The sequence below is a fragment of the Ptiloglossa arizonensis genome, chromosome 6 (assembly GCF_051014685.1).
Source record: "Ptiloglossa arizonensis isolate GNS036 chromosome 6, iyPtiAriz1_principal, whole genome shotgun sequence".
Lineage (NCBI taxonomy): Eukaryota > Metazoa > Arthropoda > Insecta > Hymenoptera > Colletidae > Ptiloglossa > Ptiloglossa arizonensis.
In genome coordinates, this window is record NC_135053.1 from 8567640 (window position 1) to 8580861 (window position 13222).

Here is a 13222-nt window from a genome sequence, read left to right on the forward strand (position 1 = left end):
AACTTGACCAAGTTCGTTGATTAGTTTCGCTGAGTAGAAAGCCGGATCGTGTCTTCGTCCTTAATTGCTCTCGGTCCTCCTCTCGGGGAGGAATTATTAGCTTCGTTAGAAATATTTCTGTCCGGGTTTGTCGCGGACCGCGTGTTCTTTGTCGCTGGCCATTACCGGATGGTAATTAACTGCAATTAATATCGAGACCGTACACTCGCGTAAACGAACGCGTCGTCGCAGAGTAGAGTTGAGTAGAGAGTGGAGGAACTTTTAACGCGCGCGGAAGGTTAACCCTGGAACCACCGATGGTGAACGTATTCGTGTTTGTATCGGATTATATAGGTATCTTCGAAGTTAGGCGGGGAAAGGGGAAATTAATTTAGGAGTACCATTGCTCCATTTCGACGATTGTCCACGAATATTGTAGACAAAGACGCAGCGGATAATTGAGTAATTTTAAAAACAGGTCAAATTCAACCAAAGGGTAGTTCTAGTGTTAAACGGAAGCTTACTTTTCTTCGATAAAAAGGGAAAAATGTAAGTATCGTCGAAACGGACGAGAGACACGGATTCGTTTTCTAGGTGTTCTTTTTAAATCCTTTCTACGAATAACGGAACGCGAAAATGTTATCCATTCTCCGAAAAACCGCGAAATTCAAATGAAAAGATCGTATCGATGGATTAATTCGGGCGTTTGCGCGGAGATTTCGAGGAATTCTTTTTGGAAAGTTTCGATAAATAATGAAAGATAGGCGATTGGAATGTTACGAGATCTCAAAGTGAAATATACCGAAGGTACGTGTTTAAGACTAGAACGAAATGTTTAATACTAGAAGTATCGATGGTGGTCGTATTCCTATTTGTATCAGATCGCATAGATATCTTCGAAGTTAATTATAGGCAAAGACACCGTTAATAATTAAGTAATTTATGCATTTATTTTTTCGATTTACGGGAAATAAACCCATTGATTTATAAAGAAAGATAAACATCGCGTTTAATACGGGGAACGCGTCATCGAATCAAATATAGGGCGTTCGAGCATTTTGCGTTTTTTAAAAACGACAGTCGGGAGGGGGTAGTTTATGTATTCGAGGTTTTTCGCTTCCGGTCCCTCTGCGCGTTGCAATATTCGTCGACCCTCCACGGTGATTTGTCTTAATTAATTCGAACGCACGGTCCGATTCTGCTTCCGTCTAATTAAAACGTTATTGGCCGAGTTTTTCGCGCGAAAATACTTGGTTAGCCGCGGATCAAAATATCAACAGTATTTTCGTCCAATGGCTCGCGTAACATCTCCCCGGGATGTATCATCGTTTACGGGGGTTAAAAAAAAAAAAAAAAAAAAACAAAAATATATATATAATAAATCCGTGTACGCCAGGTCGAGGTATTAATTAAACCCCGCTGAACGCGATTCGTCGGTATCGTTACTTTTAATCTCGTTATCGGCCAACGTTGCGCGTCTACTCGTTATTGTCGCGATTTATGGACCCAACGGGGACCGTCAACGTTCACTCGAGCACTGTGAATCATTTCGTTCGATCGTGGAAAAAATACGAAATACGGGGAAAAAAACAAACCCTTTGCAATCGAGGCAATTTATACGTTTCGCGGGCCACGTGACATCGTTCCCGCGTGAACGCGATCCGCGTCGTATTGTGATCGACGAGAGCTGACGTGCAATTTGCAGTAACTCCGAACTGGATAGGTTGTGAGCTCGATCGCCCAGAGAAGCGGTCGATCCTCGATCCACCTTTGCTGGATCACGTTCGAACAGCAAGAACGGACGCAGTTCGTGGTGGTTTACGATATACGAACCGGAAAAACAAAAAACGAAAAAATTTCTTTTTTCCTTTCCAAAGAAAACACCCGACGAGAGATCGTAGGGTAGAAAAAAATCCGTGAAGAAGCACGAGTAACTGCATCTTCGATCGCAATCTGCGCGACGTAACCGTAAAACGAATTTACGAGCATCCTCCGAAGGGTCTCCACTCTACCAATTTACCACTGTTGTGAACAATCACGTCGGTCATAGCGAACGTGTAATTTCTCCGCACCCACATTGTACTCGAATCGCAAGCCGCTCGCCTCGAGTATCTCGTGTCGCGTTCAAGTTTCTATCCGTCTAGTCTGCCGATGACGGTATAAATTCCTTAGAGAAATTTAAAAGAAATAAAAGAAAAGACTCTGTAACGAAACGTAGAAGAATAAAGAAACGTTTGTTCGTAAAATGGAAGTACGTGACGATCGACGGAGAAATCGCACCGAAACTTGAAACAACCATAGAGCACACGCACGGCTGTAAATAACCAGAGTTTGGGATCGAAACGATCCAACGTTGGTTCCAACGACGAAAGTCTACGAACGTGTGCTACTTGAACACCGTCACCACTTTGCCACTATCACACCACCACCACCACCGCCACCACCACCACCACCACCACCACCACCACCACCACTATCACTACCACTAACCATCACTATCGCAAAATCAAGCCCTGACCCCCTAAAAAAGCCTCCGACATATAGCACTGAGCCTCGTGTCCGGGGACGTAGTAAGGGCCGACGACGGCCAGCCCCGAAGGAGGCTAAACACAGAAAACGACGTGTCGACCACGGTGCGACCGAATTAAAACGCATTGTGCATCTAGCCCAGCGCATGTAAGAACGAAACGACTGCAGCATATTTAGCCACGACGTGACGCCGTGGCCCCATTCGGTATGCCTATGATTATCTGGTTATGATCTCTGACTTTTCTACCGATTTATACATTCCGAACTCGTACCTTATCCCCGGCCACTTTTATGCGTATGCTGAATCATTTTCGTAGATTGTAACCCTAGATGAAAGCCGGCATGCATTTTGGCACGTGAATATCATATTCTTCCGCTCTATCCAGGACCGAATTTCGACCGCGCTGCTTCGCTCGGAAACGAGATTTCGCTTTCCGTTTAGCGTTTCGTCGTCCAACGACTCGCGTGGATCGTTGCGACCATTCGTGTTGAACGGTGAACAAATAAATCGTTGATACCATTCTTGTACGAAAGTTTCGTTCGATGGACAAACGTGTCAACCTGTTCGATGTCGAAACGAGAAACGAAGAAGAAGAAACCGACAACGATCGGGTCGATCGATTTCGAACGACTTCTTTGCGACGACTCCGAAACTAAGATATAGAGACAATTGTTCGAACGTTTGCACCGGTGAGCCGTATTCACAAGCGTAATCGAGAAATTAACGAACCGAGAACGCGAGTCGATCGTCTTAGGAACAGACGGAGTTGTAGAAAACCAAATACCTCGAATAGAATTTTTCTAGGCGGAGATTCGTTCGCGAGAAAATCGAGTTCGGACGTACACGCGTTACGAATGTTTCGTAACATTTCACCGAAATATTTCCAAGCTCGGTTTTCTCGGAAACAAAGATTCGTACGGGGAAAGATCATTGTACGCGTTCGATTCATTTTTGCGCGTAGATTTCTTTCTTCACCGGCCACTTCTCGCTATTTGCTAGCGGAGATTGAATGTTGGTTATTTAAAAAAAAAAAGATAGCAAATATTTTATATTCAATGTTCGTATTTTACGAAACAAGTATTTTCCATTGTAGAACGGAGCATCGGGTAAAATCGAAAATCGAAAATAGAATTAATATTAGCGTCAAATTTAGATCGCTCTCTTTGGGAAACTATTTTGTCGCATCGATGAAAATCGGTGCAGATAATCGGTCGTCGCGATTAATATTTTAAAGCATCCTTCTTGCGTGAAACTCGATACAATTTTTCAATATTTCGGTACAACTTTCAACTCGATGCTCGATAAATATTTCACCGAGGGAATTCCTTTCCACGGTTCCATCGGTGCTCGTGTTTCGCGATAGAAACGAGAAACTCCGTATTAATAATTAACACCCGAGTAGAAACTCTTGCCGAGAGTACGCGAGGCACTCTTCCATTTTCCAATATCTTAACACCGGAACGTCTTCGTAAACATCGCTCACCGACGCAAACTCTGAACGCGTGTTCTTTCATTTCCGGTCCAGATTCTTGAAAATCCAATCGATCGACAAAACGGATACTCGGTCCTTGTCGGTCCCGGTGATTAATTCCCCGCGATCGAATACTAAATTTAATTTTCCATTCGCGTTCTTCGCGATTCTATCAAAATCCTTGAACAACGAAATCGAAATTTAAACAACGAATCGACCTTCAATAGCGAAACTTTCCGCGCTGAAACTATTCGGTTGTTCGGAAAATCATTTCGTTTTTTTTTTCGGTAAAAACGAAACACGATTCTTTCAGAGTGTATAAACATTTTATTAAACTATATATTCTCAATTTTGAAAAACGAAATGACTTTCCGAACAACCCAATAAAATGTTAACTGAATTTCAATTGGCTCTTCGATTATTATTTCGAACGCGTCGGTGTTGCTCGTTTCGAATAGCTTTCGCTTACGTCGAAGAGTGCGTAAAAATCTATAAAGAAAGAGAGAGACAGAACGAAAGAAAAAGAGTGAAAGAGAAAGAGAGAAAGTATCAAGTTCTGCATAAACGATCGTTAACGCCAACGAAAAAATTCGGTCCAGGCTCAACGCGAACCAATAATGGCCTACGTTGCAAACGCGGGTATTCCATCGGGAGTGAAAAAAGAATTTAAACTCCGTGTTCAGAATTCGTGTCACTGGTAAAGCACAAAGCATGCGGCATCCGTCATGACGTACAAAATTACGTGGCACGAAGCATGCTATTGTATAACGCCGTTGCATGTATTACGTCTATATGCGTGTGTACGCTAGCGCGATTCTGGGTGCGTGCGTGCGTGCGTGGGTGTGTGTCTGTGTGTTTACGTGTGTATGTACGCGCGTTCGCGCGCGAAAACCTCCAGCCCACACCTGTACTCCAAACTCCTCCGCATTCGCCACCGCATGCCGTAGCACGAAACTTTTTTTCTTCGCTTCTCCATATCTACTTATACACTTTCCACTTATCGTCTTATACCTAAACTTTGCCACCACTACCACGATGTATCCTCTGCTAATGTTTGCCGCAGCCCTACTCTCTACTGCGTTCGACGATCCACCCCTTCGTCCTTGCCGCGTCCCTTGTCCCCCTTATAATGCTTAACACGTTCCGTGCAGAATGTTTGGTTACTTTCCGTTCAGGTCGCACTACCGCGATCGATACTTTCGCTTCCGACTGAATGTTGTATCGCAATATTTATCGGTAAAAAAAAAATATACTCAACAAGAGACGAGTGTAGAGTTCAAGACGCATCGGAGCAATAAATTTCATTTTTTTTTTTTACGTTACGCGTTTATTTACAGCGAAAAAAGTCATATTACGGTGTAGTTTGTACACCGGAACGGTGCAATAAATTTCATTTCCAACGTTACGTATTTATTTACTGTCGAAAAGCCGTATTACGGTGAAGTTTGTACACCGGGACGGTGCAATAAATTCAATTTTTAACGTTACGCGTTTATTCACGGTCAGAGGGGCACATTATGGTGAACTGTTTTTTGTACAGGGTTGGAACGAGAAGTTCACGCGACACGGAACGTGTTAACGTTACCACAGTCCAGGACGGTTTTACGTACGTCGTGCCGAAACGTACGAATCACCGTCGGTGAAAAGAGCCAGTATTGTCTCGCTTCGACCGAAATTTCTTTCCGCGTAGATCCTCGGGCCGCGTTCGTTTCCTTTTTGCCGCGTAACGAAGAGCATTCTCGTTGAAACGGCTCGCGCACAATCGCGATGTGCTCGACTGGCGCGCGTTCCTTCGAATTCTAGCCGCAACGGAAAGCCAACGTTCCGTGTTTGTTTCGCGCGGGATCTCGATACGGTCGTCGGGGAATTTTGTACGTTCGATCGGTTTCGAGATATTTCGAAAACGGTTCCTCGTACGCGGTGTTGTTCTTTCCGTTCACGTCGGAGCGTGAAAAGATGTACGGCGATGAGAGAGATTGTTCGATCAACGAAGAAACGAAAGTATCGAATCGCGCACGTTACGCGCGACGATTCTATACCGCGCGAGAAATCGTTAAACGTTTGAATATTTTCGCTCCTTCTTCGCTCGACGAGTTAAACGAGTTACAAACGTCGAAAACGACGGACTCTTTCCCACTTTTTTTTACAAGGAGCGAACTGATGCGCGTGACGAGATATTTGTCAATTGAGGTATTTGTTCTTCTTGAAATTTGTAACGTTTAAAATTGCAATCGATCGACGAAGTTCTTTCCGCGATAGTGTATCGCATTTTTCATTTCCGAGCTACGAATTACGCGATCCATAAATAGCAGGTATAATGTCGCTTCGAGGACAATAACCGTTATATCGTTCGCTTGTGAGTTATCTTGTAACCACGCTCGTGCTTTTAATATTAAAAATGTGATACGACGCAAATAACCCCGTCGACCGGGTATAATTTTAACACCGATGCGTCGAAGCAATAATTTTGTCGCACGTTCGGACAATTTGCTTCCAGAATCGATAATATTCTTCGCTTCGTCGAATATTCGATCGAACAATTTCTGATGGTTTTCGAGATATTCGTAGAAATCGAAAAAATACGCAATGTTCTTTTTCAACCCCTGCCCGCCCACCGTTTTCGATGCACAACGGTTCCGAGTAATTTTTATCTTTATATCGCAATATCGACCTTTTCTTTCGTCGGTTATTTTCCAAGCTCGGTACGCTAATTGCAATTGCAGCGTTCTGCGCAATTAATGAAACGATCTCACGTACACTACCAGCCGAAAGTTTGGGATCACCTTACTTTGGGAACACCCGACTACTTTGTAGTTTTTATTATATTTCGTAGCATAGTTACCGGAAAACGAGTCCAACGATTCGATTATTTTAATCCGCGTCTAGAAACAAACAACGCGGATTATTTTATTCTCTCGTAGACTCTTTGTTTCGTTTATAAATGTCAATGGAAGAAATTAATCCGCCAACGTGTAGATTCGACGAATGGGAAATACCAACTTCGAACGAACACTCGTGGAAGCTGCCAAACAAAGATTAGAAATACATTCCTCGAGATAGGATCGAAAAATGAATCGAAGTAGGTATTTCTAGAATCGTTCAAGCGGTAAAGAAATCTAAAGGAGAATATTTCGATAAAAAGCTGTTCAACCCTTAACCCTTTGGACTCGAGGGTTCGTCGACTAATTCAGTCTACTATTTTCGATCCGGGAAAACTTCGTGGTTTGGAATTCAAATTGGAATTGAAATATTACGTTCTTGTAGAGTGTAAACGCATGTGTGCGAAGTATATAAAAATGTTCCATTTCAGATTAATTTTACGACTTAAAGGATTTTCTCGAGGCATCGGTTTCTGACAGCAAAGAAGCCTCGAATGCAAAGGGTTAACTATAAACACGGAGTCTGACAGATTTATACATACGTTCCTTGATATTTAAACAAAGACGTGTTCTCTTCTTTTCGGTAGTTCTTTCGTATCCTATCGACCTAACTCTAAAATATTTTCTCATAATAGTTTGCGATACACGTGACGCCTCATTTCTATACAACGATTAATGTTGATTAAATTTCACAAATATTTAATAACGATGTCTCGGTATGAAAAAACCGAATGATGTAAATAATTTTACATTTCTTCGTAACGTTCTTCTTGTACGATGATCCCAAACTTATATATTAAATAATTTTACATTTCTTCGTAACGTTCTCCTTGTACGATGATCCCAAACTTATGGCCGACAGTGTATTTCCTCTCGGAATTGCAACGTATTCGCACCAAAACCGAACCAATGCGCGTTAAAAAAAAGAAATACAGGGTTTAGGTGTGGCCAGGAAGGGGTTGAAGCGGTTTCATGGAAACCAGGACACGGCTATAAATTTCTCCGTGTACATTCGTATCGAACTGTCATAATTTCCCTGGCGCGAACTCTCGCGCGTCCGGCAACCGAAATCTCGCGAAGTTGTACAATGTACGTCAAAGTGCACGTTGAATATCGGAAAGTAACAACGATGATCGCAAGGGGAGGCTTTCGGAGCTGCGAACACTGCACGGATAAATTTGTCGAGCGATAAAGCACTCGTCGGTTGGAATTGCAGCGGGACATTTGCCAGTCGAAAATGAGCAAACGGCGCGGGGACGATAGTATTTCCGCTGCTCCAAAAACAAAAGCAGTTAATCTCGAATACTCGGTCGTGAGATCGCTTAATCCACGTTTCGCCGATGTTCGCGCAATGTGGCCGCCACCGCGACGGAATGCCGCTTTGGTGCCTGGAATGCGGTGTAACGATCGTAATCACCTAAGATTCAGTTACGGAGGAATGTTTCTCGGTGCGCGGTATGCGCGCGCTCGAGGCCGCGGCGAGGAATTAGAGGAACATAAATACGCGCGAATTCCGATCGATCGCGAAAATTTGCCAGGACGAGACGAATCCCTCCCCGGTACGCGCGCGAGATCGTTTCGTGCGAACGAAACCTCGATAGGGAGTAACTACCGAGCGTGTAACGTCGCGCCGATACGGAATTCGAATTACGCGTTCGATAACGCGCGCGATCGCCCCCTAGGCGGCCTCGATCGCTCGCGTTGCATCCGTACATCTCGCCGAGAACGATTATGGACGCATAACGAGCGAATTGTCGAACGAGGGTTCTTTCGAGAGTCGACGATCGCTTGGTCCGTTGAGAAAACGCTTCTTCTGCGTCCATAAGGTTGAAGTTTGCCACACACGCGCGACAAACCGAAGCGAGTTCGATCGAATCGACATCGATCGTAACTACATCGACCGAATCGACATCGATCGGAGCGAGTTCGACTGAATCGACATCGACCGAATCGATATCGACCGAAACGAGTTCGATCGAATCGACATCGATCGTAACTACATCGACCGAATCGACATCGATCGAATCGACATCGATCGAATCGACATCGACCGAATCGATATCGCCGAATCGACATCGATCGAATCGACATCGACCGAATCGACATCGACCGGAACGAGTTCGACCGAATCGACATCGACCGAAACGAGTTCGACCGCTTTCGGTCGGAGATCGATCGCAATTACCCGGCATTGAACATGCGAACGATCGCTGCAGTTTGCGAACGCACCCTAAGCCGACCACAATCGTAGATCTTAAGAGATAGAGCAGAGAACGAAAGTTGCGAAATACTATAAATAATTATTACATACATATGTAAAAAAAAAGAGACAAGATAGAAACGGAACGCGGTTTAGGGTGCAGGATAAATTTTTGCTTCTCTTTTTTCCCCGATCTCCACCACCATCACGACCTCAACGACCGTGAAAGAACCCCTCTAACTCCCGAAATTTCCAACTCCCACCTAAACACAAAACTTGAGTGTCTAATTATTGTATGTTAGAGCGAAGATATTTGTGTTCTTGTTCTCCCGGCAGTTGGATACACAATGCGCGATATTCGGTACAAATGGAACGCCGGCCAACAGTCGGTCGGCATCTCGAACGAGGTGGAACTACCGCAGTTTCGCGTGCTCGGTCACAGGCAACGACATTCAACCATACACCTATCTACAGGTAGATATCCCCCTCTTATTAGTTCTTCCTTCGGAACTTCGTCCAGAGGCTCGCGCGGACGACGAACCGTAAACTTTTCTGTACTGTTAACCGATGTTCACACGCGTGTACACGCCGCAACTCGGTATCGACACGCGTGGACCGTTCACGAACGATTCCTGCGTTACTCTATCGTTTTCTTTTCTCTCTCCGTATTGTTTATCGTCTCGTATTGTTTCTTTTATTTTCTGTTCTCTTTTTTGTTTTTATTAGTTTGCACCAATATGCACCGTTCACCGTGTTGCCATACCCGCGAACACGTCCGATTATTTCCGATTAAGGAAGAGCTTACCCGCTAGGACGTTACGTCCACGGGGCTGATTCATCCGACCAAATCGACCGATCGACTAATTTCGACTTTATCGATAAATAATCCACGGAACAAAGGACGAAGACGTACTCCCAAGTCATACGAAATCCATGGCTCCCCGATTTAGTCCTTATCACGCGCCCGAGGTCGACCACGTACTATTTCGAGACGCTTCGTTCGTTAATACGCAAACCGGAAATCCGTTCTCCGGTTACTGCGATTCTCCCCGCCAGCACCACCACCAACCCAACCCTCCCCCTCCCACGCCCCGTGATTAACGATCGAGGGGCGAAACGGTCTCGAAAATAATACCGAGTCGATCTCCGACGTACCATCCACAACATCAGATTCAAACCGACACGACGGGCTCCCAGTGAAACAAAAATCCCGCGGCCTGAAAATGGCCGCGCCAGTTCAACCAATACACCTAATGGGCAATGTGTTTGTAAAAAAACGAACCAAAATACAATACGTAAAAGAAACTCCGCTCGCACGTCCTCTGACGCTCGTTCGATTGTTATCGTCCCGTTCAACGGGACGCGAAACGTTCTCTCACCAAAAAAAGATAATTACCGATAAGTAAACGAACAGAGAGAGAGAGAGAGAGGGAGAGAAAGAGAAAGAGAGAAAGAGAGGGAGAGAGAGACAGATAGAATGTAAGACACGAATGAAGGAATGAAACGAAAGGAAAGACAGAGAAAGATAGAAGGAACACGAATGAGACAAATAGAGGGAATAGAAAAAAAAAAAAAATAATAATAATAATCATAATAATAATAAGAGAGAGAGAGAGAGAGAGAGCGGACTTGTTGGGGTGTTTGACGGGGGTGCGAGGTAAGTGGAGGCCCCCTCGGAGCTGAAACGCGTTTGAGGGCTTCCGCGAAGGTACGTACCAACCGCGGGGGGTCTCTCTATTTTTTCAGTCGGATACACGATGAGGGACATCCGGTACAAGTGGAACGAAGGCCCGAACAGCGTCGGTGTCAGCAACGAGGTCTCCCTCCCTCAGTTCAAGGTCCTTGGTCATCGTCAACGAGCCATGGAGATTAGTCTTACTACCGGTAACGTATGAATAGAACCCCACCCCCACCAACAACCAAAATAATTCAACCCTCGCTTTTAACGGTATGGGTAAGGTGGAGAGACACGTGAGCGCTATCCGATGTCCGCAGCCGCGATGTCGCTCGTAAGGACGTTACTATGTTCGGTAATCGTCGATCGATCGATCAGTATCTCTCTCTTTCTCGCGATCTCGTCTTCCGTGCAGACACACGAGCCTGGTGGATGTTATAGAGCGATTAGGTTCGATGTTGCTTGCTCCGGGAAACGTTGATCGTTACTCGAACGCTACGAATGTCACGTACGCTTCCGCCATCTTCGCTGGTATCATCGAGTTCTGTCTAACGATAGATCCCTACCCCCTCCGCTCTCAGCCTCGATCGTTCGTCCGTATATACTTGTACTCGTCCCGTTCGTTAAACGGCCCATTACCCTCTCCTTTTCGAAACGAAAATGGCCTAGGTAAACGATGGTACTTGTTAACGCTAATGTCAACGTAACCAAGTACCCGCAACGCACGCCGGAACCGAAGAAGAGAGCCAAATTAGTTCACGAGTGAATTTGCTTCGCGACGTGGGTGCTCTATCGATTGGATCTCTTTATTCACGGTTGCATCTATGTAAAGTTGTAGGATAAAACGGTGGATTCCTGCGAGAGTTCGGAACTGCACGAAAGAAAAGTAATTTGAAACTTCCTGGATACTTTGCCGTACCATTAATTACTTCGAAAAGAAGCCGAGATCCCGATCGACGTACTAAACTTCTTTTAATTCACTTCGTTTAATTTATCGATTGGTTTGCACTTTGAATACAGATGGAAGAAGTAGTCAGGGATAGGTCAACGGTTACAAACAATTGTCGCAAACAAGTGTACGTACTGTCTATTCTTGAAAAGAATGCAAACGAGTGTTTACATCTGCACTCTAGTTTACAGTCTACTACCCCACCATTGCACGCAATGTCGCTATTGTCAATCTTCATCGTTACCCTCGGCCAATCGCGACAACGCGTGCAATAATTGGAGAACTAGTAAACTGTAAACTGCAGTAAGAATGTAAACACTCGTTTGCTTTCTTCTCGTGGATGGACAGTAATTGGTTAGTTGATAGAAGTACAGAACGTTAATTTCCGAAAAATATATTTAATTTATGGAAATAATAACTAATTTATGTGAAAATTGCATGAAAAGAATTTAACGAGTTATTAAATTTGTCAGGTAGTTAAATTCGTTAAACAGTTCGAATATTCTAATGTTATATATATACATAAATTTCCAATCGAGCGTTTTTCTCGACTCAACGGACGTTGAAATCTCTACTATTAAATATCTCGTTTACTATTGGCCTCGTTGATTACGTTCACTGTTGGACTCGGATGAAATTTCGTATATTTCGGTTCTCGATCGATGAAGAAAATTTGGTTAAAATTCAAGAATCACGCTCAACGACGATTAAAAATTCTCAATGCGATACGAAAGTTCGAAGAAGACTCCGGAGTTCGAAATATAATAAGAAAATAGGAAACGGAAGAAGACCTTTGTTCTTCGTACAAGTTTAGGTTACTATATTTGGTTAACTTCGGAACAAGACCCGGCTCGATGAATATAAGATATTCTCGAATCTCGGAGCAGGACTCGACGATATAATATGCGGTTAAATTTCAGAACAAGACTGGTTGAATACCGGAACAGGACTCGACGCCCAATATCTAAGATACTTTTAGTTAAATTTCGAAACAAGACCAATTTAATATCAGAACAGCACTAACAGCATTTCTCGGTTTCAAAACTTGCACCCTCGCTGTGGGAGTAATTAAGACTTCCGAGTTTACCGTTAGGGGTTCATAGGCTGGGATGGAGGTGGAACAAAGTTTCTCCAACGGCTGAAATTCTACGGTGCCCTCTAGTGGATGGCACATCCACGCAGAAATGTTAATAACATTTAAAATAATCGAAAAACATTCGATATCGGAAAATTTAGGGCACGCAGTCGCACAAATCCTTTTTATACTTTTTAAATTGTGCAATATGAATTTTATCCGAACTAAGACAAATAATATTATAAAATATAGATGCTTTTAAAGTAATAATTCTATAATATCGACTCGTGATCGTAATCTTTACAGTCCCACCTTAAATACCGCAAATTCTCTAAATCTGTATCAAACTTCGTTAAATTATTAATATTACAACCAAATACGGATTTATACTCCAAAAGTATAACATCGTAGCAGCATAGAAATGACCTCCATGATTCGTCTTGAAAATTATTTCAAGAGTCCAA

The 13222-nt window shown here is 43.8% G+C and overlaps 1 protein-coding gene across 9 annotated transcripts in view; it reads left to right on the forward strand.

Moving 5' to 3' along the window:
• Positions 1 to 13222, forward strand: part of Rdl (Resistant to dieldrin) — a 158461-nt gene that overhangs the window by 134370 nt on the left and 10869 nt on the right. For 4 of the 9 annotated variants that reach the window (XM_076315118.1, XM_076315119.1, XM_076315120.1 and 1 more), the window contains 2 exons: positions 9396 to 9533; positions 10806 to 10943. In XM_076315118.1, coding sequence (XP_076171233.1) covers positions 9396 to 9533; positions 10806 to 10943 — 276 coding nt within the window. The remainder of the gene's footprint in view (positions 1 to 9395; positions 9534 to 10805; positions 10944 to 13222) is intronic. The other 5 variants (XM_076315121.1, XM_076315123.1, XM_076315124.1 and 2 more) reach the window with 2 other exon arrangements.